At 56.8% G+C, this 27,167-nt stretch overlaps 1 protein-coding gene across 2 annotated transcripts in view; it reads left to right on the top strand.

Annotated features, from left to right (window-relative positions):
• Window positions 1–14,094: 14,094 nt before the first annotated feature.
• Window positions 14,095–27,167, top strand: part of FBN3 (fibrillin 3) — a 59,928-nt gene continuing 46,855 nt past the window's right edge. For both annotated transcript variants that reach the window (XM_086699236.1, XM_086699237.1), the window contains exons 1-16: window positions 14,095–15,427; window positions 15,563–15,645; window positions 16,147–16,245; window positions 16,436–16,525; window positions 16,781–16,876; window positions 18,434–18,631; window positions 18,737–18,862; window positions 18,996–19,121; window positions 21,471–21,623; window positions 21,739–21,921; window positions 22,329–22,472; window positions 22,541–22,660; window positions 22,782–22,907; window positions 25,362–25,484; window positions 25,595–25,870; window positions 26,161–26,214. In XM_086699236.1, coding sequence (XP_086555362.1) covers window positions 15,231–15,427; window positions 15,563–15,645; window positions 16,147–16,245; window positions 16,436–16,525; window positions 16,781–16,876; window positions 18,434–18,631; window positions 18,737–18,862; window positions 18,996–19,121; window positions 21,471–21,623; window positions 21,739–21,921; window positions 22,329–22,472; window positions 22,541–22,660; window positions 22,782–22,907; window positions 25,362–25,484; window positions 25,595–25,870; window positions 26,161–26,214 — 2,194 coding nt within the window. In that variant the 5' untranslated portion in view covers window positions 14,095–15,230. The remainder of the gene's footprint in view (window positions 15,428–15,562; window positions 15,646–16,146; window positions 16,246–16,435; window positions 16,526–16,780; window positions 16,877–18,433; window positions 18,632–18,736; window positions 18,863–18,995; window positions 19,122–21,470; window positions 21,624–21,738; window positions 21,922–22,328; window positions 22,473–22,540; window positions 22,661–22,781; window positions 22,908–25,361; window positions 25,485–25,594; window positions 25,871–26,160; window positions 26,215–27,167) is intronic.

Below are 27,167 nucleotides of genomic sequence, written 5' to 3'. Positions count from 1 at the left end.
CGACTTCAGCTCAGGTCACGATCTCGCGGTCCGGGAGTTGGAGCCCCGAGTCAGGCTCTGGGCTGATGGCTCGGAGCCTGGAGCCTGTTTCCGATTCTGTGTCTCCCTCTCTCTCTGCCCCTCCCCCGTTCATGCTCTGTCTCTCTCTGTCCCAAAAATAAATAAATGTTGAAAAAAAATTAAAAAATAAAATAAATAAATAAAAATAAAAAATAAAGAATAAAAAGGGAAAGATATTGCTTAAATGCAATAAAAGCAATTGCCTTAAGATCAACAGTAAATATTAGCCTAAATGCTAATCAGGAAAAATACCAATATGCAGTCTTTTACTGTGGTTATCTAACTCTGTCCTGGGGATTCCAACAAATGCAGGAGGATAAGAAAACAATAAGACATTTGGAAAGAAAAGGGGCACCTGGGTGGCTCAGTCAGTTAAGCATCTGACTCTTGATCTCAGCTCAGGTCTAGATCTCAGGGTCACGAGTTCAAGCCCCACATTGGGCTCTGGGCTGGGCGGGGAGCCTACTTAAAAAAAAAAAAAAAAGACATTTGAAAAGAAGAGATAAGGTGAACTCTCTTTGTTCAAGTGCTTTTAGCAAGAATTTAGTAAGATGACTACCTAGAATAGAAATACTCAAAAGACTCAGAAATGAGCGAACACCACATTTATTTATTTATTTTTAAATTTGTTCAACGTTTATTCATTTTTGAGAGACAGAGCACGAGCAGGGGAAGAACAGAGAGAGAGGGAGACACAGAATCGGAAGCAGGCTCCAGGCTCTGAGCCGTCAGCACAGAGCCCGATGTGGGGCTCGAACCCACAAACCATGAGATCATGACCTGAGCTGAAGTCGGATGTTCAACCCACTGAGCCACCCAGGCTTCCCGAGGGAAAATGACAAACTATCTGTGAACAAATTTAATGAAAACAGCACAGGTACAATACAAACAAAATTATAAAATCTCATTGAAGGAGGGAAAGCAAGGTCTGTAGTAATGGAAAGACAGTTTCTTGGGTTGACATAAAAAAAAAAAAAAACTATAAATTACCCACAATCTAACTTACAAATTAAAAAAAAATTTTTTTCTAATATTTATCTTTTTTTGAGAGACAGAGCATGAGCAGGGGTGTGGGGTGGGGGGCAGAGAGAGAGGGAGACCCAGAATCCAAAGCAGGCTCCAGGCTCCGAGCTGTCAGCACAGAGCCCGACGCGGGGTTCGAACTCACGAACTGCAAGGTCATGACCTGAGCTAAAGTTGGACGTGTACCAACTGAGCCACCCAGGCACCCCCTAACTTACAAATTTAACACAATTGTACTCAGCATCCCAACAGAAAAAGAACAATTCTTTTTCTTGAGGAGCCAAGACAAACATAAAAAAGAATAGGGGGAGAATTCAATTGCTGAGGTATTAAAATGGAACTAGTTAAGTAGCCAAGTAGAAAAAGAACAGAAATCCAGAAACATAATCCGTCGTATATGAAAATCTATATATGATAAAAAGTGGTATTTTAATTCTCAGGGAATAGGGTGGTTTATTTTAAAAATAGTGTTGGCCCAATTCTGAATATCCATCTGAAACACAAGTAGAGCCTTAGTAAACCCTTTGTTAATTGTTGAATACAATAAGCAAAAATATATTCCAGATAGAGTCAAAACTCAAATATAAAAGAATAAAAATCTTGCTAGGAAATCTAAGCGAATACACTTGCAATCTAAGGACAAAAGAGAATTTCCTTGGCAGGAATGGGAACTCTAGGTGATAAAAGATACCACAAAATTTTGACGTCAATAAATCAGATGGCAAGGGACATGTATAAATTGGAAAAAAGACAATTCAAATGAAAAAAAAGGAACAGGGGTGCCTGGGTGGCGCAGTCGGTTAAGCGTCCGACTTCAGCCAGGTCACGATCTCGCGGTCCGTGAGTTCGAGCCCCGCGTCAGGCTCTGGGCTGATGGCTTGGAGCCTGGAGCCTGTTTCCGATTCTGTGTCTCCCTCTCTCTCTGCCCCTCCCCCGTTCATGCTCTGTCTCTCTCTGTCCCAAAAATAAATAAACGTTGAAAAAAAAAATTAAAAAAAAAAAGAAAAGAAAAAAAGGAACAAAGAATGTGAATAGCTAGTCTACAGAGAAATGAATCCAAGTTACCCAAAATCATATGAAAAGATGCTCGACAGGACTGGGGTTAGAAAATGCATATTGAGGTAACAGTGAGATAACCCTTTCTCAAACTGGGAAAAACTTTAAAAAGCGATAACACTCACAGCTGGTGAGGCTGTGGGGAAAAAGTGCACTCTTGCACGGTTAGTGGGAATGTGCTTGCCAAAAGGATTTGTTCTGTTTCTGAATTTGCTAATGCCATGATTCATTTTGGGTTCACTTTTGTGGGAGGTGGAAGGTGTGTGTCTGGACTCACTTTTGTGCCTATGACATCCAATTCTTCCGGCACCGTCTGTTGAAGGGACTGGCCTTTATCCATTGAATTGCCTCTTGCAATTCTTTGCCAGAGATCAATGGACTTTATCTGCGCAGGCTGCTTGCACACTGTCTGTCCTGCTTCATTGATCTTCTGCCGACAGCCTCTGTCACCGTAGCTTTATAGAAAGTCTTGACATCAGGCAGAGCGTCAGTTCTCCAACTTGGTTCTTCAGTATCGTGTTGGCTCTTCTGGGTCTTTGCCTTTCTGTATAAACTGTAGAATCGGTTGGTTGATGTCTAGGACCTGACAACATCTATTAAAGTTAAAAACACACAAGCCCTTCATCTAACAGCTCTCTCCTAGAAATCGTTCCCTTAGAAATAGAGTCATTAGCGCATGGAGGTATAGGTATAAAAATATCGATTGCCGTGGTTTTTGTGTTTGTTTGTGTCTTTTTGGTAGCGGAGGGAATAAAACCTGTAAACCGGGGGCACCCGGGTGGCTCAGTTGGTGAACCCGTCTGACTTTGGTTCAGGTCGTGATCTCATGGTTCACGAGGTCGAGCCCTGCATGGGGCTCTCTGCTGTCAGCACAGAGCCTGCCTCAGATCCTCTGTTCCCCTCCCCCCGCCCCTCCCTCACTCACGCACACACGCTCTCTCTCTCTCAAAAATAAATAAAAACATGTTTTAAAAGAGGGTAATTTGCCCCCTTACAATAGTTAAAAAATAGTAACTTCTCTCTAAGCCGGCACTGGCCAATACAAATACAACTGCAACCCATGTAGATAGTCTTAGATCACAAGAAAGCAAAGGGTTGTCTGCTTGACCCAGTGGGAAGGGCATGTGACTCTGATCTCGGGGCCATGAGTCGGAGCCCCACGCTGGGTGTAGAGATTGCTAAAAAACAAATAAATAAACTTTGAAAAAGGTTAAAAAAATACCAATGAAACTTTAATAATATAATTTATTTAGCCCGATGTGCCCCAAATCTCATCATTGCAACATGTCACCGACGTTTTAAAAGGCATTAACGAGGCACGTTGCCTTCTTTTTCGTCTCACGAAGGCTTCGCAATCCAGCACGTGTTTTGCACTTACATTTTGACTCGGACTGGCCACAGTTCAAGGGCTCAGGTAGCCACCGTGTTGCACGGTGCGGCCCCGAAGAGAACCTACAGGAGGACTTGAGTGCCCCCTAGCGGCAGATACGATTAACACCGCCCTTCTCCGCAGCTCGATCGTGGAACTTAAATCAGATCGTGGGGCTCCCAGCCTGGAACCCTCCCAACCTCCCTGGCTGCCTGCTGCTTCTGGGTCCAACCCTCCGCACTTTACTGACCGTATCCTTGGGCCTCAGTCTTCACCTCTGACCCCGCTCTTCATGCCTTTGTCTAGGATCATTGGGGGAACTCAGTGTGATAATACGTGTAACGCGTCTGGCCCGCCATAGATGCCTGATAGATGTTGGCTGAACTAATGGCATTCTGGAAGTCTGCGGGACGGGGCAGGAGCTGCAAGGAAAGACTCTGACAGCAGCTGGGAGGGGGCGGGGCGGGATGGGACTGTTCCGCTGGGCAGATAGCGGAACCCCAGAGAGATGGTGGGTGCAAATGGCAGGGTTAAGGATAGGTGCCCACGTCCTAACTCCCCTACCAGGCCTAACCCACTGGCCCAGTGGTCCCATCCCAATCGTGGCAGAACCCACTTGTGATCACCCTCTGTGAAAAGCCCTCGATGGCTCCCTGCTGACTTTAAAAGGATGTCCCCACAGATCTACCCTCCCGGTTTCTCTCCCTTGCTCCTCGCCCTCTGGCCATGGAAACTCACACATTTGCTCACGATGTTTCCCCTTGTTGGGATACTCTACGCTTCCTTTCTCTCAGTTGAACTCCCCCTTGTCTGGCCAACCTCAGAACAAACGTCACTGCCATAGGGAAAGCCCCTCCTGACCCCCCACCCCAGCCTACGTCAGGTCCCGGGGCACCAGCAACCTCCCTTCTGTGGCAATTACCACTACCAGAACGTGAATTCCAGAAATCTGTGCTTTGTTTGATGCTGTCTCCCACCAACCCACGGCACCTGGAACCTTGCCTGGTATACGGCAGGCACTCAGTGAATGTCAGCGCAATGAACATTCCCCAGGCTCTGCAGGAGGGCAGGATCTGGGTCTATTTCGGCTGGCCTTCCTGTCATCAAGGGCCTGGTACACAGTAGGCGATGAGTAAATGTTGCAGAAATCAATGCCGGCCTCAGTCCCGGGTCACTGGTCACCCGTGTCTTGGCTTGCCATGTGGACACTGCATATTTCCACCTGCTTGATTTCGCCTGATCTCTGCAGGAAGATGGCTTGCAAAAGGCAAAGAAAGAGGGACTCTCTGTCCCATTTTGAAGACGAGGGAACCGAAGTCTGCAGGATGAAAGGCACAGCTCAGGCACGCAGCTCCGAGTCTGTGTCTCGCTCAGTCTTTGGAGCTAATGGTGAGGTTTGTTCTCCATCAGGGAAGCTTATTATGAGAGGTTCAATAATGCACCCCCTCCCCAAGGATGCCCACATCCTCACCCCCGGGATCTGTGAATAGGTTACCTAACACGGAAACGTATTTGCCGATGGGATTCGGTTAAGGATCTGGACAAGGGAGTAGATCCTGGATTCCCTGGGGGTCCAGTGACATCACATGGGTCCTCAGAACAGAGGGGCGGGAGTCAGAGAGATAGGAAGGCACGATGCTGCCGGCTTTGAAGGTGGAGGAAGGAGCCATGGTGCAAGGAGGGCAGGCAGCTTCTAGAAGGTGGAAAACGCAAGGGAAGGGATTGTCCCCTGGTCCCTCCAGAAGGATGGCAGCCCCCAAGTTGCCTTGGTGTTCGCCCACCGAAAGCCAGTGTAGACTTCTGACTTCTAGAATGGCAGGATAATAACATTGTGTTTCTTGAAAGCCACCAAGTTTGCCACAGCAGCCGCGGGAAATGTATACACACTTCAACCTCAGGGGAAGGTTCCAGCAGGTCAGCATCAGATGGCATCAGACAGGTGTTGCGTGACTGTCCCCTTGGCATTCAAAGTCCTACGTTCTGGGTATGACCAGCCCTGCTGCTCCAATGCCTCCCAGAAACCAGTGGCCAAGTCAGTACCCCCCCGCCCCCCCGCTCCGCTCCAGCAGCAGAGAGGACATTAGAACTTTGGAGATGTGACAGAGCCGTCAGAAGTACAGGCAATGCATGATTTGTGAAATGGCAACCCTCACCTCTTTGTCCTACAGCCGCAGAAACATCCAGACATTTCTCTCCAACGAGAGAGGAAACAAAAACCGAGAAACCTCGGTGAACCTGACATGACTTCACGCCTCTGGGGCCGCCGTGGGGAGCAGCGATGGCCAAGGCTGATGGCCGAGACCGAGGACCGATGGCTGAGGACTAGGACCGGCCAGCCCCACCCCTCCAGGGGCCAAGGCCGCAGGCGGGGAACGACCCTGCAGGCAGACGAGGCTTGGATGGGCCCAGAGGTGAAACTGTGGCCTCCAGATTTTTTAAATATGTGGTGATAAAATTTACCCTCTTAACCATTTTATTAGTTCTTAAAATTTTTTTTCCAACTTCATTGGGAGATAATTGACGAATGTAATTGTATTTATTTAAAGCGTAGCATGTGATGATTTGATATACACATACATTGCAGAATGGTTGCTTAACCATTTTTTAAGGGTCCTGTTCAGTGGCGTTAAGGACAGTCACGCTGTTGTATGGCCATCTCTCCTGTCCATCTCCAGAACTTTCTCATCTTCCCCAAATGGAACTCTGTCCCCATGAAACACTGACTCCGCACCCCTCCCCCAGCCCCTGGCTCCCACCATCTACTTCCTGTCTCTATGGATCTGACTCCTCTAGGGACCCCATGGAAGAGGAATCCTACAGGGGCGCCTGGGTGGCTCAGTCGGTTAAGCCTCCAACTTCAGCTCAGGCTGTGACCTCACGGTTTGTGAGTTTAAGCCCCACATCGGGTTCTGTGCTGACAACTCGGAGCCTGGAGCCTGCTTCAGATTCTGCGTCTCCCTCTCTCTCTCTTTGTCCCTCCCCCACTTGTGCTCTGTCTCTCTCTCTCTCTCTCTCTCAAAAACAAATAAACATCAAAAAAGTTAAAAAGAAGAAAATAACTGTCTCCCCCAGCAGCTGCCTGCCCGTTTTATTTTTATTATTTTTTAAAATTTTTTATTATTTTTTTAACGCTTAATTTAAAAAGTTAAGGCAGCCTGTCACTGACATTATTACCACTCCTTGTCTCTCGTAAGTGCAGAGTGGACGTCCGTGGCCTTCTAGCTCCTGGCAGTCACTGATGAGAATGCTCTCCCGGGACGTCCCCTTCATCTTCAAAGTGATGACGTTCCAGAGGTGGCAGGCGTGTGTCCTTCTCGGGGGTGGGTGATGGGGGGGCATGGAGTCTGAGAGTCAGGAGCCCTTTCCTTCGGAGACACAGGTCTGTCTTCAGCTCGGGGAAATGCTTGCCCGTTACTGTTCCAGGGCTCTGTCTGTTTTGTCCGTCATGGGAGTGTCGGGAAGTCCGTCCCGCTCAAAAGCTCCTGCCCTGGACCCCCGAGTGTCTTTGTGGGGCAGCCTTACTTCCACCTCTCCCCCGGGGCCAGCAGTCTGGCGTCAGCAATGGCCGTCCTTCCTTCCACGGGGGTGAGTGGCAGCTTGGCCACAAGATGGCTAAGCCACGTCTGCAGGCCTGAGATGACCCCTAATCCTCAGAGTCCCTGTCACGCCTTGTGGCTGTGGTCTTCCTGTTCTCTCGGGCTTCATAGCAGTCAGTCCCCTGGGACATCTGTCCCGGGTGCTTGGGTTCATCCCTGGTGGCCGATCCTGTCGGGAATTGTCATCTCCAAGGCTTCTCTACTCTGTCCATTGTCCCTTCAGCACACAGGCTGGTCGGGTGCAAGGTGACAGCGGTAATGATGGAAACTTAATGATGCATCCACGGGGGTTCACCACGCTGTCTATGTATTCTCTCTACTTTTGCAAATGCTTGACATTGTCCACAACAAAAAGGTTTCTAGGGGTGCCTGGGTGGCTCAGTTGGTTAAGCATCTGACTTCAGCTCAGGCCATGATCTCAAGGTTCAAGGGCTCCAGCCCCGCGTCAGGCTCAGGGCCGACAGCTCAGAGCCTGGAGCCTGCCTCGGATCCTCTGTCTCTCTCTCTCTCTCTCTCTCTCTCTCTCTCTGCCCCTCCCCCACTCATGCTCTGTCTCTCTCTCTCTCTCTCAAAAATAAACGTTAAAAAATAATAATAATAAAAATGATTTCTAAAAAGCCTGCGTGATATCCAGTGTGCGAGGTGACTCCTGTATTAGGCTATCTCCTGAAATGCTGTCTGAAATTATGAAAGGTTCAGTGCCCACATGTCCATCAGCAGGTGACTAGGTAAATAAATTACAGTTCAGCTCATCAGTGGAGTCCCCTGTGGACATAAAAAAAGAATGAACAAGTTCTCTCCAAACGGACACAGAAAGAGATCTCAAGAAGCAGAAAGAGGGGCGCCTGGGTGGCGCAGTCGGTTAAGCGTCCGACTTCAGCCAGGTCACGAGCTCGCGGTCCGGGAGTTCGAGCCCCGCGTCAGGCTCTGGGCTGATGGCTCAGAGCCTGGAGCCTGTTTCCGATTCTGTGTCTCCCTCTCTCTCTGCCCCTCCCCCGTTCATGCTCTGTCTCTCTCTGTCCCAAAAATAAATAAACATTGAAAAAAAAATTTAAAAAAAAAAAAAAAAAAAGAAGCGGAAAGAGTAGGGGAGCCTGGCCGGTTCAGGGGGCGGAGCGTGTGGCTTTCGACCATGGGGCCGTGAGTCTGAGCCCCATGTTGGATGTCGAGATTACTTACAAATAAAATCTTTTTCAAAAGAGGTGGGAGGTGGGGCGCCTGGGTGGCGCAGTCGGTTAAGCGTCCGACTTCAGCCAGGTCACGATCTCGCGGTCCGTGAGTTGGAGCCCCGCGTCGGGCTCTGGGCGGATGGCTCGGAGCCTGGAGCCTGTTTCCGATTCTGTGTCTCCCTCTCTCTCTGCCCCTCCCCCGTTCATGCTCTGTCTCTCTCTGTCCCAAAAATAAATAAACGTTGAAAAAAAAAAAAAAGAGGTGGGAGGAGCAAGGACTTTCATTGCAGCACTATTTTCAATCCTCAAAAGGTGGAAACAACCCAAACGTCTGTCAAATGGCGAACGGATGGGTCCACAGCTTGCGGTCCATCCATATGACAGAACACCATTCAGCCAAGCGTATGCTGCAGTGTGGACGAACCCCAAAATCATCACATACAGGGGAAGAAGCCAGATTAAGAGATTACATTTTGTATGGTTCTATTTATTTATTTATTGTTTTTAAGGACTCTTTACACCCAACATGGGGTTTGAACTCACAACCCTGAGATCAAGGGTTGCATGCCCCAGGGTCGCCTGGGTGGCTCAGTGGGTTAAGCATCCAACTCTTGGTTTTGGCTCAGGTCGTGATCTCATGGTTCAGGGGCTGGAGCCCCGAGTCGGTATCTGCACTGACAGTGTGGAGCCTGCTTGGGATTCTCTCTCTCCCTCCCTCTCTCTCTCTGTCCCTCTCAAAAAATAAATAAATAAACTTAAAAAAAAAAAAAAGAGTTGTACATCCCACTGACTGAGCCAGCCAGATTCCCCTGTATGATTCTATTTATATAAAATGTCCAGCAATGGCAAATCCATAGAGACAGAAAGAAGTTTTGGTTGCCAGGGGCTGAGGGAGGGACGATGGGCACGAGGTTTCATTTGGGGATGATAGAAACACCTTGGAACTAGATAAGGTGTTAGTTGCACAACAGTCTGAATGTACCAAATGGCACTGAATCGCATACTTTAAAATGGTTGCTTTTTTTTCAAAGTTAAAAAAAATTCTTTTTAATGTTTATTTTATTTTTGAGAGAGAGACACAGAGTGTGAGTGGGGGGAGGGACAGAAAGAGAGGGAGACACAGAATCCGAAGCAGGCTCCAGGCTCTGAGCTGTCAGCACAGAGCGTGATGCGGGGCTCGAACTCCCAAACCGTGAGATCATGACCTGAGCCGAAGTCAGACGCTTAGCCAACTGAGCTCCCCAGGCGCCCCTTCGAGATGTTTTAAAAGTCATCTCTACACCCAACACAGGGCTCGAACCCACAACCCTGGGATCAAGAGTCACACGCTCCACCCACCGAGCCAGCCAGGCGCCCCTCACATGGTTAATTTCATGTTACGTGAGTTTTACCTTAATTTAAAAGCAAAAAACAAAACAAAACAAAAAAACAGTAAAAAATCAGACAATCATTGCGAAGCACTTCTTAGTCTGCAAGTAAAATAAATTTTTACGGAGAGGAATGAAGCCAAGGATGGTTACACAGGTGCTAATATTGTGTTTACTGTTAAAGAAAAAAGAATGTATGTATATTTATCTGAGAGACACCCCTTGCCCGGCAGACTGAGGTCTGGGGCTTTGTGGCCTGAGTTCAGATCTGCCTGTGTTCTTTACCGGCTGTGTTCTTCAGTGACTCTGGGACTCAGTTTTCCCACTTGTGCAATGGGGAAGATACATAGCAAAGGCCCCTAAGGGGTCTGTTAGGAGGGTCTGGCCCAGCACACAGTGCGTACTCCATGAATTGGGGGGGAGGGGGCTTGTCATGCCCAGAGAACCAGACGGGGAAGTCCTCGGGCTCCAGCTGCTCTCTCTGCCCCTCCTGGCCTGGGCCTGACCTTCTCTGGGTCTTACGGGGACCCACCACCCCCCAGCCTGATTCCCAGGCATCAGGCCAAACTCCCCGCCCAGCTGCTTCCTGTGCTCAGACAAAGAGAGCTCTGTCCTCAGGCCACCCGGCCTAGGCGGGCACAGCGCCCCACACGGCACAGATTGCAGGCAACCCCCCCCCCCCCATGTCTCTTTGTCTGTCTGCCCTGTCTCCATCCCTTCCCTGGGCCTGGGCTAATGGACACCAGGGCGCCTCCTAGCCCAGGGCACACACAGTGGAGTCGTGTCTGTGGGAGGGGACTTTGGGACCGCACAGAAAGTGGTGGGGAGGCGGGGGCGTGTGGGAAGAAAGAGCGGAGCTGGAGTAACTCAGACATTCCATCATGACCTCAACAGGGTGACAACAGTGCGGGGTGCTCAGCGTAGCAGGGACGGGTGACAACTAACAGGAACAGGGGATGATGGACAGGCAGCGTGACGGCAACAGGTGACAAGGAGGAGACAGTGTGACAGCAACAGGTGACCATGAGGAGATAGGCTGACAGCGACAGATGACACCGTAATAAGAGAAAGCCCCTGGGGATCCATGTAATGTTGGTAGGGAGGCTGGGATACGGTGATAAAGGACAATAAGGAGACAGTGTGTGAAAATGACAGGTGGCAGTGGGGAGGCAGTGTTGGGATGAGAGAGGACGACATCAAGATAGTCTCTGATGGTGATGGATGGTGGCAGGAAGATGTCAGAAGGTGTGACGGGAACAGGTTGGGAACGACACGGCATACAGGACCTTTGTCATCTATGTGGCCATCAGGTGACCCAGTGACCTTTCCCTGGGTCTGGGAAACGAGCCCCTCACGAGACACATCCCCTGACAGAACCTCTAGATGCCAGATCCCATTTTCCGGCTCCCTCACAGCAAGGCGGGGACACACGCCCCCACGCTCCCCCAGCCAGTCACCCCTGCCCCCAACTTTGGCAGATGCCGATGTTGGAAGAAGTTGGGGCCCCCTCAGACTCCATTTTGCCGAGGTGGTGGGGAGGAGGAGGGAATGGAAGGTATCTTTGTGGGACCAGATCTGTGGGCGACTTGGGCATCACTCTGCCGGCTGTGGAACCCCCAAGCTCGGGTCTCCAGCCTCCCCGGGGGGTCTGTGCGCGACCAAGAGCCCTTTCTGCGGAGGGTGACTTCTCCTGCTCGCAGTGTGAGGACGCCAGCCCTCTGGGTGATGGTGTGATCGTTCATGGGTCACAATGTCACAGCAACAAGGTGTAGAGATGACAGGGGAACACCATGAAGGTGACAGGCAGCAAAATCACCAGAACACAACAAGGTGTCCCGTTGATGGGTGACAATGAGAGGGTGACAGCCCTGGGTGACAGTGACGGGAGGCCTTGGAATAGGGTATTGGTGATGCTACAACTTGGACAGGGAGACCGGGGCTGCTCTGCCCTCATGACAGACAGTGTTGGGGTGGCACCGGGATGCTTCTGGGACACCCCGTGCCTATCCCTGTGTCCGTGCAAGACACATCTATTGGCTGAAGAGCGGCCCAGGATGCACCTTGACAAAGGAGCCTGGGAAGAGGGGACGGAAGTGTCCCCAGAAGTTGGCTCATCCCCGCAGCCTCTGGGCCCTCCCACACTAGAATCCCACCCGTCAGCTGCTCTTCTGGTTAATCCTGGGGTTCCTTCCATAGCCCCGCCCCCCGGGGGACCCCATTCCCTCTGCCAGGATGTCCTGAACCTTGTCCCTGAGGTTTCCCTCTGTCTCATGCCCCCCCCTCCCCCAGCCCAGTTCTAACCCCCACAGCGCAACTCTGGGGTGATTCTCACCATGGAAGCCCACCATGTCCGGGGGGAGCCCCCTGAGGGCTCCTCTGCTTACCCGGCCAGATTCCCTCTTTCCCTTTCTCTGCTCCCCCAAAGCTCCAGCCTCGTTCAATTCCTGCGTTCTCCACGCTCTCCTGTCTCCAGGCCTTTACCTAAGCTATTTCTTCCCCTTTTCCGATCTGCCCCTTTCTACTGAGCCCCAAGCCTCCCATCCTCAAACAGAATGCCCCTTCCCTCCCCATCCCTATCCAGGGGATCCCTCTCTCCTGCCCAGGAATGTTGGCGTCTAGGTCTGCCTCCCCGGACCCACACTGGGAGATTATGAGTATCTCCCTCATAGGGTTTTTAGTTACTGAACGAGATAATGTGTACCACACGCTTAACACCAAGCCTGGCACGTCAGCATCCATTAAACATGAGCTCAAATTACTTTTACTATTTATTTATAACATTCTGGAAGTGCCGTGATGGAGACACCATCAGCGCAACCAGCTTTGGGAACGTAATAGGGTAAGCTAACAATTTGGGAGTAGGGAGGGGCTTTTAGAACCGGGCTCTGCCAGACGCATAGGAGTTTGCTGAGCGGCATTAACAGTTTCAGGTCCACCCAACTGCCCTGACTGGATCCCCACCTTGAGGGGCAGCGGTGGTCTCAGTTCTCAAAGGTGGAAAAGTGGTGGGTGGAACTTACAAATTTTCACCGGGAATGCACAGCCCAAACAGGCAGCCAAAATTCTGAAGTCTGGGCCCCTTTGACAGGTAGAGAAACTGAGGCCCAGAAAGTCTAGACCTGTTGGATTCTTAAACTCTTCATTTGGAGAATCAGGTGAAAACCGTGGGCCTTCTCAGGAAGGCCACCTTTGCCCAATGGTTTGCCTACATTCTTAGGGGCCTCCGGATCTTGGTTAAGAACCCAGGCTCCAGGCGCGGCCAGGTGAGTTTCCAACGTCACCCTTGGAATTCTCCTTGCCCGCCCGAGGGAAGGGGAGGTGGCTTGGGACGACGAAGGGCGGCCTCCTAGGTGAGTCCCGGGACCTCCCGGCCCTGGCTGGCTTCCCGGCCGCCCCAAATCGGAGCCCCGCCTCAGGGCTACCTCCAGATCAATTCCTATCCGAACACGCGGTTCCTGCAGCCCCACCCCCCCACCCCCCTACCCCCCTCCAGAGCCCTGAGCCCCCCCCCTCCCATCTAGCCTCTCAGCCCCGGCAGAGCTCTGGGTACCCCCCCCTCCGGCTTCTCCAGCCTCTCCGAGTCTCCCCCCCCCCACCCACCGCAGCCCCAGGCCCTCCCCCCAGCTCCAGCCCCTCCCCCCAGCCCGGATCCGAGCCCCCGGCCCCCGCCCCGGGAGCTTCGAGGTGCAAACGCGCCCTCCCCCGACTCCTCCCGCCCCCAACTCCCCCCGCCCCCCCCCCCAGTGGCGGCTCCGGGCTGCGAACGCGACGGGGTCGGCCTCTCGGTTCGCCTTCCCGCCCCGGGCCCCCGGCGCCGCGCGAGCCGGCCCTCCAGCGCGGAGCCCCCGCGTCCGCTCGCCGTGCCTGCCTCCACGCGCGCCGGCTCGCAGGTCGGTGTCGCGCGGGGCCCGCCGGGGCGCCCGCGGGGACGGCGGGGGGCGGGGGAGGCCGGGGCCGGGGAGGGGGAGGGGATTCCTTTGTTCGCGGCCGCAGCCCCGGGCCCACCCGCTCCCCTCTCCGCGCGGGACGGGGGCGCCGGGCGGCGGGAGGGCCGCGGCCCGCAGGTGAGGGCGGAGCCGAGCGCGGTCGCGGCCCGGGGGCCCTCGGTCCTCGGCCCTGCCGGGTGGAGAGCGCGGCCGGCGGGTCCCCCTCCTCGTCCGCGGAGCCCCGGACCGCTCGCTTCCCGCCCGGCGCCGTGCGCGCCTTACCCGCTCATTCATTCGAGCACCTCCGGGACGCGGGGCGCGGAGGGCGGAGGGCGGAGGGCCGGGGGGGGGGGGGGGGGGGTGGGGGGGAGGAGGGTGCCGGGTCAGGGGTCAGGACTGGTCAGTCTCTACCCACCCCCCCCAGCCCGGGGGCAGAGGGGGCGGGGAGCGAGGCGGCGTGCGCCCCGAGGCTGCCTGGAGACGTCCTCCCCGCGCCCTCCCCGCGCGGATTGAAGTGGGGCAGCTTGCAGGCGAGAAAGGGGTGCCCGTCCCCAGCCAGGCTGAGGCTTCCCGACTCTCGCCACGGTTGACAAGGGTCTCTCCCTTCCCCGAGGACCTGGGGACCACCTGGTCAGGCTCTCTTGGCACCCAAGGCCCAGAGAGGGGCAGCCACCGGCCCAAGGGCACACAGCAGACTTCCTGCACGTTCCCTACCCAGGACCAGTTCTTCTCTCTGGTCTGGAAAGTAGGAGCTGAAAGGGTCCCCCAGAAGGCCACTTGGTCTGTCTGCTGTCCTACAAGTATTCAGCTTCCTTCCTCCTAACCCGCACCTGGTCATCTCCTTCACCTCCGTCTCTAGCCTCCTGCCCTTCCAGGTTCTGGAGAGAGCCAGCCACCTCCTCAGAGGGGGGGTGCACCCATCCTCTCCCTCTCCCCGCCTCTGCCTGGGCTTCAGCACTCACCCACCCCCAGCCCCTCACTAACTGTGTGATGGCCTTGATTTGCTCATCTGTGCATTGGGCACAACAGCTATCCCTTCCCTGCTGGGTGGAGGGAGTGCGCCACCCTTATGTGCATCCGCCACCTGTCCCCCCTGCCCTCGGGTCCCCTCCCGTCAGCCCTCCCAGCCAGGATTCCGGGAGTCTCCTCAATGCCTCCTGCCTCCTTTGGAACCAGCTTCCAACTCCTGGTGACTCATCTCCTCATTCATCCTGGAATTCTGTCCCCTCCCCTCTCTGGGCCCCTGCCCCAGCCTCCTCACCTGCACGCTTCCTCCCAGGCCCCTGCAAGCCCTTCGACACCCCACCAAACACCCAATCTGCCTTTGTTCCTCCCGCTTCACGCCCTTCAGGGCTTCTCCATCGCCCTGGACCGCAAGTAGAAGTTCCACTCCACACTCCTCCTGCCTGTGCTCTCACTGCGCTCTCTGCTCCCAGCACTCTTCTCTCAGCTAACTCTGAGACATCACACCTCCTCCAAGAAGCCTGCCCTGACTGTTCACCTGGTTTTGGGTCAGGGCTGGATGCCTCCCTGGGCTCTAGTACCTGTTCCCCGTCCCCTCACCCTGCCATCCAGCCGTCCCAGCCTCCTGGTTCCCCTGGGTACTCTGTGGCTTCTGCTGCCGTTGACTCTGCTTCCCCTCTGCAGCCTCTGAGGGACGCACGATGGTTCTGAAAGGCCTGTGCTCAGCAAGGAGAAGGGCTGGGGCTTTCACCATGGCCTGCGGCCCCCTGGCTCGGCTCCTGCTGGCCTGGACGGCCCTGCTGTGCGTGGTGGGTGTCCACGGCCGATGGGACAGGGCCTTGGAGTCTGCAGGTCCCGGACGTGTGCAGAGGCGTGGCAGCCCGGGCATCTTGCAGGGGTGCGTGGCTCCCGGCATGCTGACAGGCCCCTGGGGTGTGGGCTGGGCTGGGCTGTCCTGCTGGGTGGGGGGAACGAGGCCCAGGGGATGTCCTGCAGGGCAGGGGCTCACCCGCTGTGCTGCGCTCTCCCAAAGGCCGAACGTGTGCGGCTCCCGCTTCCACGCCTACTGCTGTCCCGGCTGGAGGACGTTGCCAGGCGGGAACCAGTGTGTCGTTCGTGAGTGCCATCGCCCTCTGGAGGTGGGGCGGGATGCCAGGGCAGCTCTCTAACCCCCTGGCAAGTCCAGCCCTGTTTGCCAGCTGACTTGACCAGGAGCTGAACCACGGGATTGGCCCTGGCCTGTCTTCAGGCTCCCAGGCCACCCTGCTATGTTCATTTCCTTTGCCTCACTGCCTCCTTGTCTCTGTCCCTGCCTGCCTGTCTCCCTCCCATTGTCTTTCCCCCCATCTGTCTCTATCTCTGCCAGTCTGTACCCCCCAGCCCCCAGGTTCTAGAATCTGACTCTACCCCCAGGAGAGCCCTCCACCTCCACACCACAGTCACCGACCCAGCGTCTCCGGCTTCTGTCCTCGGTGCTCAGCCCTTCTGGCCCAAAGAGCCCCTCTCCTCGTGGCTCCCACAGAAACCCAGAGCCTTGCCTGGGCACCGGCGGGGTGGGGGCGGCACAGGATTCGGGTCCCAGCCCTGACTGACTGTCACCTGCTCTGCCCATGCCAGCCGTCTGTAGGCACGCCTGTGGTGACGGCTTCTGCTCCCGGCCCAACCTGTGCACCTGTGCTGACGGGAAGCTGGCCCCCAGCTGCGGGGGAAGCCGAGGTGAGCAGGGAGATGGCCCCCCGGGGGCAGGAGGAGAAGGTCGGAGGCTCCCGGATGCCACTGGGGGCCCAGGCTGGTTTTGCCGGAGGACCGACCAGAGCCGGGCTGGGCCAGCCTCGTCTTGCCACAGATCTCGTGCATCTCGAGGGTTTGTCACCACTCTGCCGCGTGTCCCTCCTCCCGTCCTTAGGGTGCAGCGTCAGCTGCATGAATGGGGGCAGCTGCCGAGGGGAGTCCTGTCTGTGCCAGAGGGGCTACACGGGCACGGTGTGTGGGCAGCGTGAGTATCTCCCGTGAACACCTGGGCCCGGGGGGCCCAGAGGGCGGGTCTCTGCTGTCAGCTGCCCCCCCCCCACCACCCGCAGGCCACTCTTCTGGGACCAGGGAAGGGAGGGACATACGTACCCATCGTCACACTCTTCTCATTGGGTCTGGGCCACACGGTGGGGATTCCTGGGTGAAAATGGGCTTTTCGGGGCCCCAGCTCCCTCTGCTGCGAGGGGACCTCAGGCCACCCTCCTCTCTTCCTCCACAGCCGTCTGTGACCGTGGTTGCCACAACGGGGGCCGCTGCATAGGGCCGAACCGCTGTGCCTGTGCATATGGCTTCATGGGGCCGCGGTGTGAGAGAGGTACCAAGCTGGGCGTGGGGTAGGGGCCTTGGGGGATGGCAGGGGGCTTCCCGGCAGCCCCTGAGATGTAGCCAGGCCCTGGGAGGCTCCAGCTGGCCTCCTTTCTATTGTCCCTGGTGCTGTGAAGGGCAGAGAAACTGCTGCTCCAGGGAAGGGCATCAGGGAGGGCTTCCTGGAAGAAGCGATAAGTCAGAGTTCATGAGATGGACAAGCCTCCCTTTAATGCACCCCCCCCCATTGTCAAAATACTCCCACAGCTGAGGTGGGGCGGGGGTCATCTGTTGGGAGGCAACGGTGTTTTGTGAAAAGTTGAATGCGGGGCAGGCAGAAATAGCTGGACAGCCAGGCCCGGGGCTGCCCCGTCCGTGGGCCCGAAGCCGAGCGGATGGTTGAGGTTCTGGCGGAAGACAAGCGAGGGTGACTCAGGGTGCGCAGAAAGCACGGAGCCCAGGGGAAGCTGAGAAGGAGAAAGCCAGCAGGAGTGGGCAGCGGTGGGGATGCCGGGCTGGTGAGGTTTCGGCTGCGGGAGCCACGAGGCTGCCCCTGCGTGTGTGGCCCAGGAGCCCAGGCCGGCGGAGGTGGGCGGACCCCAGCGTTGGGAGGTGCTGCTGGAGGAAAAGACCCATCTGTGGCCAAAGCCGGGGTGGGGACGGTGTAGCTGTGAGTCAGAGGCTGGAGGGACTGGGAGGGTCACCTCGGTGCGAGCCGGGTGCTTTTGGGAACTGGAATTCGGGCTGACCGATGGGGAAGGGGAACAGTGTGGGGTGGCTGAAGGGGAGGAGGGTCGGTGGGGCGGGTGAGAGAGGGAGGCCTGAGTGGGTGGTGGCTGGTGAGGGCCCCAGAGAGAGGCAGGAGCCAGGGGGATTCCAGAGTTCTGGGTGAATTAGGTGAGATTCTGGAACTGTTTGGGCTTAGTGGAGTCGGGACCGTGGCTGGTTTTTGCGTGTCTCCTCCTCCATACGGGTCTAGGGGGCCCGGCTTTGCCTTCCCCTTCTGGGAGGGGCTTCCCTTGGTCTGTCGCCAGCCCCTTGATTGGAACCATCTGGAGGATGGAACCAGGAAGCCCACATCTGAGCCCGTGTACAGAGGTGGGGGCACTCCAGAGACCACCTTTGGCTGGGCTCAGGGGTCAGGGGTGTGGTGTTGTGCTGGGTCCCTCCTCGAGTCTGGGAGATCTGGCAGGGCCTGGCCTGCACTCAGGGATGAGACAGGCTGTCCTGCTGGGTATCTATGGTCTCTGCCCAGGCCTGAAGGGAGGGTGGGCCAGGGGGAGTGGTCGGCTTCTCCGACATGCTCTGGTCTTTGTGGACTTGGAGGTCCTGGCCTCTCTTTTGGAGGTTGGTTGGGGAATGCTTTGGGGAGAAAGGGTTTTGAAGGGTGAATAGGAGTTCGTCTGATAGGGCTGGGGTACAGCACGAGTAAAGGCTGCTTGCTGTATTGGTAAAGGAGGCCACAGCAGGGGTCCGAGTAAGAGAGGTAAGGGCCCGAGCTGGGGCTGCAGGGATGACAAGTTCTGGGGCGGGGGCAGCTGAAGTAGCCAGCTACCCTGTCTCACAGACTATCGGACGGGCCCCTGCTTCGGTCAAGTGGGCCCTGAGGGGTGCCGGCACCAGCTGATCGGCCTCGCGTGCACCAAAGCACTCTGCTGTGCCACCGTGGGCCAGGCCTGGGGTGTCCCTTGTGAGCTCTGTCCTGCACAGCCTCACCCCTGTCGCCGAGGCTTCATCCCCAATATCCACACAGGGGCCTGTCAAGGTAAGGGAGTCAGCGAGTAGGGAGGACGGTCCTGAGGGCCAGGGCTGAATGGGATCCCTTGCAGCCTTGGTTCTTCCCTCTGACGGGCCTCTCATTCCCTTGCAGATGTGGATGAGTGTCAGGCCGTCCCGGGCCTGTGCCAGGGGGGCAGCTGCATCAATACCGTGGGTTCCTTCGAGTGCCGCTGCCCGACTGGACACCGGCTCAGTGAGAACAGTGCCAAGTGTGAAGGTGGGCGATGGGGAGGGTGACGACTGGGGGCCTCCTTTGGCTCCGGGCAGCTCAGGCTCCCCTGCAAGGAGGAGGAAGAGGAGGGGTACAGCTGGTGGCAGACCCGCTTCTGACTAGGCATCCGTCTACACAGATGTGGATGAGTGTGTCAGCGTGCTGGGCCTCTGCTCCGGGGGCGGCTGCACCAACACAGCTGGCAGTTTTGTGTGCACCTGTCCCCGTGGGTTTGCCAGCAGCCTGGATGGCTCCCGCTGCCTGGGTGAGCTGGGGCCTGGGGGGTGCTGGAGGGACAGGGGGCGGTTAGGAGACAGGCCCCGTGCTCAGATATATTTGCAACCCTTCGGCCCTTGGGCTCCTCTAGCCCTCGGGTCTCTATGTCCTTCTGTCGTTTCTGGAACAGGGTTCCCTCCCCTCTGGCTTCCTGGCTCCCTACCCATTAGCCCTTGTGCTCTCTGGACCCCAGTCTTTAAGCCCCTCACTTCCGCCCCGCCCCTCTGCCCCTCGGACACAGGACTCCGTGCCCTTCTGGCTCACTGGCCACCCTTGTTGCCTCTCTGGCTCCCTGTCTCTATGCCTCCTGACCCTCTGGCCTCAGTCTCTGTGCCCTTCTACCCATTGCTTTGTCTTCTAAAGAGACTTCCCAGAGACTTCTAAAGAGTTCCCCATCTTCCCCCACACCCTGTGTCTGAGAGAGGGAAACAGACCCAGAGGGGGAGGTTTGCTTGAGCCAACTCAGTAAGTCCAGAATCTATGGCCATACCCAGCTCCCCAGACCGCCCCCCCCACCCCCCAGCCAGGATGAGGTCCTCTGGGCCATGCCTCCTACCGAGGCCCACACTCTGTAAGCCCCCCACCCCCACCCTGGACCCCCTCCTGGGAGGCGGGGGACCTTTGGGCTCTCACTCCCTGTCCTGCTGTCCTGCTGAGCTGGTCATTAGACTTTAGACATTGCCGGTGGTTAATGAGGTTGGCCAGGAATATGGCCACTTGTGGCGGGGGATGGGCAGAGCCCTGGTTTGGGGAGGAGAGAAGGGGTTTGGCAGTTCCCCAGCATCACCAGGGCCCCTCTGGCTGGGCCTCTACCAGGCAGGGTTGGGAGTATTGTGTTTGGAGTTCTGCCAGCGTGCTGTGGCCAACGCCAGACCTTCTATGCCTCCACCTCTGGGGGCCATCATGGCCAGCGTAGACGACACCTCTGGGCAAGTCCCCTGGAATAAAGGGTGGAAAAAGGGGGTCTCTCCCAGCCACTAAACAGTAGAGCCTAGATTTGAACCAATGTCCTGGGTGCCAACTGCTACCTGAGCTGCTCACAAACTCTGTGATCTCAGGCAAGTGTCTTAACCTCTCTGTCCCTCAGCTTCCTTATCTGTGAAACGGGGATTGTGGCGATACCTACCTCTTGGAGTCGTGGGGAGGCTTAAATACAATTTTGGCGTGATTTGCCCAGAGCTGGATGTGGTGGGCATGCAATACACATTCACAAAGACGAGAGAGCGGTGTAGATGGGGCGCTTGGCTGGGCCCGATCACCGTGGGTGCTTTGTGAGCAGAAGCAGCATCGTTTTTGTTAAAATCCTCACATTCTGTCTCTGTCTTCCCTACTTGAGAGGCGGCTGCTTGGTCGGATCCCCTGGGGTTTGGGTATCTGCGCTCCCATCCCTCCTCCCTCTTTAGTGGCTGTGTGACCTTGAATGAGTCTGTTGACCTCTCCTCCTCTGGGCAGGCCTTGTCCCCCTCAACCCACCTTTCAAGGGCTGGGATGGTACCCCAGCTGTCACACGTGCACCTGGGGGTCCAGCTGGGGAGGTAGAAATGTTTGCTTGTTTTCTCAGCCCTGGGCGGGGCAGGACAGGGGCTGCTGTCCGGGGCCCTCCCTGCTGGTGGGAGAGGTTTCACTGTGGGCCACTGGCCAGGATTTGTGCGCTTTTAAGCCAAAAATACTCTTTGGGCCTGAGAAATCTGATCACTGCATAAAGCTGTCAGCCCAAGAACAGAGTGGGATGTGGAAGAGTGTCCGTGGTTCTTGTGTCTGGGGAGCCTCTGGTTCAGTCCCCCTGGGGCTGCAGTCCGTGGTCATGAATCCAGCAGTCTGCTCCTTGGGCCTCTTCTCAAATCCACAGCCTCTTAGGTTTCCCCAGATTCCCAGGGCTGGCCGCTGAGGGCACACGGCCGCAGATCCTGGCGTCCTCGCTTGAGCATTCAGCCTGATCTCCCAACCTGGGCAGCCCCCCCCCAAACCAAAGGGTGTTCCTCGGTGTGGTTGAATGCCCCGCAGGGACAGGGAGCTTACTACCAACGCCAGCGGTAGGCATCGGAATGCTTTTACTTGGAATGAGCCCAAATCTATCTATCTGGGATCATTTGGAAATCTTGGTAATACGATTCTCATTCAGTGACAATCGGCCATGTGCCCCACAGGGCGCCCTCCACTTTTCCATCCTGGCGACTTTCTTCTGAGGTGAGGTGGATGGTCTGAGCACCCCCATTCGATGGATGGGGAAACCGAGGCACAGAGCGGCAAGGAAACCTGTTCTGCAGGTTCTGCAGTGTTGGTGGAGCTGGGATTTGAACCCAGGGCTGGTAACAGATCCTTCCCATCCCCGTTGCAGACCACCGGGCTGGCACCTGCTTCTCGGTGCTGATTGTAGGCCGCTGTGCCGGAGACCTTGCTGGCCGTTACACTCAGAGGCAGTGTTGCTGTGACAGGGGCAGGTGCTGGGCTCCTGGCCCAGCCCCAGAGCCGTGTCCTCCGAGGGGCTCTGGTGAGTGGCCTGGGGTTGCCCCCCTCCTTCCTCTGCCCCCCCAGAGCTCCTGCCTGAAGACTGCGGCCCCTGGGGCACGACTGAGGGCCTGGCCTCAAACTCTGCTTCCTTGCAGATGAGTTCCAGCGACTGTGCGTGCAGGGGCTCCCGCTGCTGCCCTCCTATCCCGGCCCCTTCCCTGGTCTCCCTGGCTTTGGATCCAACGGCATGGGTCCTGGCCTTGGGCCTGCGTGGCACAGCCCCCATGGCTCCAATGGGCGTGGCGTTCCCGGCCTGGGCCTTGGCAACGCCCATATTGGTGAGGCCTGGGGCTTGGGAAGAGGCATCCAAGACCCAGGGGAGGGGGTCCAGGCCTCAGGGGGAGGGTCAGGACTTTGGAGTGGGCGTCCTGGCCTGGGCAGTAGAAATGAAAGTACCGATAGTGGTCTGGCGGTGCGGGTAGATGTGGGATCTGGGCCTCAAAGTCAGGGTTCAGGCCTTGGGTAGGGGTCTGGCACCGGGTGCGGGGCAGGGGGGGAGGGGGACAAGTCTCACTCCATGGTGAGGGTCTGGGCCCACAGTGGGGTGTCAGCCAGTGTGTGTGGGGGGGGTCTGCGGCTAGGGCGGGACTCCAGGCTGAAGTGGGCGGGGTTCCAGCCTCCGCGTGGGCGTCCACACCCAGAGGCCCGGCCTAGACTCAGGTGCGCCTGCTGTCCCCGTCCTCAGGCACAGCCACCCTGAACCAGACCATCGACATCTGCCGGCATTTCACCAATCTGTGTCTCAATGGCCGCTGCCTGCCCACCCCTTCAAGCTACCGCTGCGAGTGCAACGTGGGCTACGCACAGGACGTTCGCGGGGAGTGCATCGGTGAGCAGCGGCCGGGTTGGGGGGGGGCGCACCCCGCCGGGCGGGGGCTCAGGGTCCTCTGCCCACAGACGTGGACGAATGCGCCAGCAGCCCCTGTCACCACGGAGACTGCGTCAACACCCCCGGCTCCTACCGCTGCCGGTGCCACGAGGGCTTCCAGGCGGCGGTGGCCAAGCAGGCGTGCGTGGGTATGGCCGTCGGTCGGAGAGCGGGGGCGCTGGGGTTGCCCTGCCGGCGGGAGCCTGCTTCGGCGGCCTGAGCCCGAGTCTGACCGCCTGCCACCTCCCCCGCGTCCCCACCCCCACCCAGACGTGGACGAGTGCCTTGTGGGCAGCAACCTGTGCCACCGCGGCCGCTGCGTCAACACAGATGGCAGCTTCCGGTGTGCCTGCAACGCGGGCTTCGAGCTCGGCCCGGGGGGCAAGAACTGTGTGGGTGAGTTGGGGGTGGGCAGGTGGGTAGGGGCGCTTGGGGGCCCCGGTGGCTGCCGGTGGGGCCCACCTTGCCGGTCTCCTCTGTGGCACCACCCACCTCCATCCGTAAGGCAGAGAGAGCCCCCGCTCCCACTCCTGAACCCAGCCAGCCTGCTCGAGATCCTTCGTGCGCCGCGGCCCTGCCGCCCCTCGGAGTCGCCCTCCCCGGCCGCAGCGACCAGGCTGGCTGGCCTGGGGCCATCCCAAAGTCCACCTGGGTCCTCGGGGTGGTCCTGCACCACCCTCGTGCCGCACCTGCCAGTGCCTCGGGGGTGGCCTGCCACATGTCCGTGCCCCGCCCCCCCCCCCCCCCCCCCCCAGCCCTTGCAACCCATCACCGACACTTCTCAGAGCGAGCGGCCAGCCTGGTGCCGCCACCACCCCTGGGAAGCCCTCAGCCAACTAACTGACTCCTTCGTTCCCTCCCTCCTGCGTTTGCTCCCCGAATCCCAGCAGGGGCTGTCCGACCCCCGTCCTGTCCTGTCCTGTCCTGTCCCAGTCTGGCTGAGAGCGTGGGATCAGGGCCATGGGGTTCGGGGAGCGTGTGTGAGCGCCTCGCCCCTGCTGGTGGCTGAGGGATGTGCCCGTGGGTGGAGGGGCACATCGTTTCTTCACCCCTCAGCTGGTGGACGTTGGGGCTGTTTCCTCTTTTCCCAATTATGGGTATACTGCGATTGACATTCCCGCGCAGATTGTTGTGTGCATCGCTCATTCATTCATTCATTCGTTCCTTTCTGCTTTTTTTAAAATTTACATCCAAGTTAGTTAGCATATAGTGCAACAGTGATTTCAGGAGTGGATTCCTTAGTGCCCCTGACCCATTTAGCCCATCCCCCCTCCCCCACCCCCTCCAGTAACCCTCAGTTTGTTCTTCATATTTATGAGTCTCTTCTGTTTTGTCCCCCTCCCTGTTTTTATGTTATTTTTGTTTCCCTTCCTGAGTCTCTTCTGTTTTGTCCCCCTCCCTGTTTCTATGTTATTTTTGTTTCCCTTCCCTTATGTTCATCTGTTTTGTGTCTTAAAGTTCTCATATGAGTGAAGTCATATGACTTTTGTCTTTCTCTGACTAATTTTGGTTCGCATAATCCCCTCCAGTTCCACCCAGGTAGTTGCAAATGGCAAGACTGCATTCTTTTTGATTGCCGAGTAATACTCCATTGTATATACAGACCACATCTTCTTTATCCATTCATCCAGCAATGGACATTTGGGCTCTTTCCATACTTTGGCTAGTGTTGATAGTGCTGCTATAAACACTGGGGTGCATGTGCCCCTTCAAAACAACACACCTGTATCCCTTGGATAAATGCCTAGTAGTCCAATTGCTGGGTCGTAGGGTAGTTCTCTTTTTAGTTTTTTGAGGAACCTCCATACAGTTTTCCAGAGTGGCTGCACCAGCTCGCATTCCCACCTTTCTGCTTTTTGGACGTAGTCCTTTTTGCTCAGAGCGGATACTTTGGTAGTCATTTCTGCACCCACGGCTTCCTTACAGTGAGACCAAGTTCTTGTCAACTGTCCCCCCCCCCCCTTTCTTAATGTTTATTCATTTTTGAAAGACAGAGCACAAGCAGGGGTGGGGCGGAGAGAGAGAGGAGGACACAGAATCCGAAGCAGGCTCCGGGCTCTGAGCTGTCAGCACAGAGCCCCACGCGGGGCTCGAACTCATGGACCTCGAGATCGCCACCTGAGCTGAAGTCGGGCTCTCAACCGACTGAGCCACCCAGGCGCCCCACCCCTTTTCTTTTCTTTTTTCAAAAATTCTTTTAACGTTTATCTTTGAGAGAGAGAGTGCGAGTGGGGGAGGGGCAGAGGGAGGAGGGGACAGAGGATCTAAAGTGGGCCCCCGAGCTGACAGCCCAGAGCCTGATGCAGGGCTCAAACCCACGAACCGCGAGGTCATGACCTGAGATGAAGTCAGGTGCTCAACCAACTGAGCCACCCAGGCGCCCCTGTTCTCCCCTTTTCTTTGTTTGAATTGAGGGGAGATTCACACCACCACCTCCTTTATTAAAGACAAAAATTGCAGCAAAACATACATAGCCTCAAACCATTTTGACCATTTTTAAAGGGACGATTTGGTGGCGTTTCGTACAGGCTGGTGCAGCCACCACTCTTTGCCTTTGAACAAATATTTATGGAGCACCGACCTGTGCCAGGAGGAAGATGCAGGTGGAGCCAAAGACCCCCTGCCCCCACCCGAGCGTGGCCCAGGAGCGCTCACGTTCCAGCAGACAGACTGACAGCCAAGCGGACAGAGCCAGTTGCCTGGTGGGGCTCCCAGCCCCTGGGTGGGGTCCTGGGGGCTCAGCCCTCACTCTGCTGTGCAGAGGAGAAGTGGGGGGGGGGGGCCGGTCTGTGAGCAGGGCCGGCAGAGCCAGGGGCTGGGGCGGGGCTCCAGCCTCTCCGGTGTCCCTAGATCACAACGAATGTGCCACCACCACCATGTGCACCAACGGAGTGTGCCTCAACGAGGACGGCAGCTTCACGTGTCTCTGCAAATCCGGCTTCCTACTGGCGCCTGGTGGCCGCGACTGCGTGGGTGAGGCCCGGTGGCCAGACAGACGGGCTGGGCAGGGGGTGGGGTGCGGTGGGGCCCGCTGGGACCCGTTGCAGAGCCTCCCCGTGCCCCCCCACCCCCACCCCCTGCAGACATCGACGAGTGCCAGACTCCGGGCATCTGCATGAACGGCCGCTGCACCAACACCGAGGGCTCCTTCCGCTGCCACTGCTTGGGGGGGCTGGCGGTGGGTGCGGACGGCCGCGTGTGCGTGGACACCCACGTGCGCAGCACCTGCTACGGGGCCCTGGAGCGGGGCTCCTGCGCACGCCCCTTCCCCGGGGCGGTTACCAAATCTGAGTGCTGCTGTGCTAGCCCAGACCACGGATTCGGGGAGCCCTGCGAGCTCTGCCCTGCCAAGAACTCCGGTGAGCGTCCTGCTGCCTGGCCCAGCCTGCCTTTGTGTCCCCGTAGACCTTCCAGTTCATCACCCTGGGGGTGGGCGGGGACAGGCGTCTTGGTTCCTATGGGGTGTGTGTGGGGGGCATCTCTCTGCTGGTGACTCTCCCCAAGAAGACACCACAGGAAGTTGCTGTCTCTGTTGGGGGAGGCAATCGGGTCCCAGACTCCTGCTCCACACCAAGGGGTCACGTCCTTGGGAGTGGCTTGGGTGCAGCGATGATCACTGCCCCCTCTCCCCCTGTCTCTGCCACCCCAGCTGAGTTTCAGGTTCTGTGCGGCAGCGGTCTGGGCATCACCACAGATGGTAGAGGTGAGTGGCAGCGGGTGTCGGGAGAGGGCAGGGGGGCGGGGTGCTGGCTGGGCACCGTGTCAGTTTGCGGAGGCTGTCGTAGCCCGGCACCACGGGCTGGGGGAGGGCGGGGGGCTTCAAGCACAGAAATTTATTCCTCCAGAGCTATGGAGCCTCAAAGTCTGAGATCAACGTGTAGATAGGGTTGGGAGAACCTGTTCCTTGCTTGTATTCCCAGCTGCCTGTGGTCACTGGAGTTTTGGTGTTCCTTAACTTGCAGAAGGAGCCCCAATTTCCGCCTCCGTCTCTACGTGGGGTCCTCCCTGCATGTCTGTGTCCGAATTTCCCCCTTTTATGGGCATGCAATCATCCTGGAATGGATGGGGGGTCCACCCTAACGACCTTGTTTTACCTGGATCACCTCTGCAAAGACCCCGTTTTGCCATAACGTCCAATGCTGAGGTCCTGGGGGTTTAGGATTTTAACGTATGAATTTGGGGAAGACGCGACTCAACCCACAGAGCTGGAGATGGTGGGTGTGCAAAGCTGTGCTTTCTCCCACACCTTTCCCTCCTGAGCTGTGATTTTTTTTGCCCCAGTCGCTCTCCAACCTCCCTGATTCTTGTCATTCCCCCCATGACCGACAGTCCCTACCCTGGGATCCCTGGCTGATCTCCCGTGGCCACAGCAGGTCTCAGCCCAAGGGGCCTTATCTGTACAGGTGAAACCTGAAAGCAAAGGAAATTGCCTGTGTGTGTCTCCTCATTGGTTTGCTGAATACACACACACACACACACACACACACACACACACAGAGAGAGAGAGAGAGAAAGAGAAACCACACACACAGACACACGCACACACACACACACACACACAGAAACAGCCTTTCTGCCTGAGTGGTAACCAAAGGACTTAGGATACAGTTGATTTTCCCTTGACGGCTGGGCCATTGGGGGAGGACAGACATCTGG

This window comes from Puma concolor, chromosome A2 (genome assembly GCF_028749965.1).
Source record: "Puma concolor isolate L17-30 chromosome A2, mPumCon1.1.hap2, whole genome shotgun sequence".
NCBI classification, from domain to species: domain Eukaryota; kingdom Metazoa; phylum Chordata; class Mammalia; order Carnivora; family Felidae; genus Puma; species Puma concolor.
The sequence above is the reverse complement of the archived record's forward strand: the minus strand, read 5'-3'. Positions and strand labels throughout refer to the sequence as shown.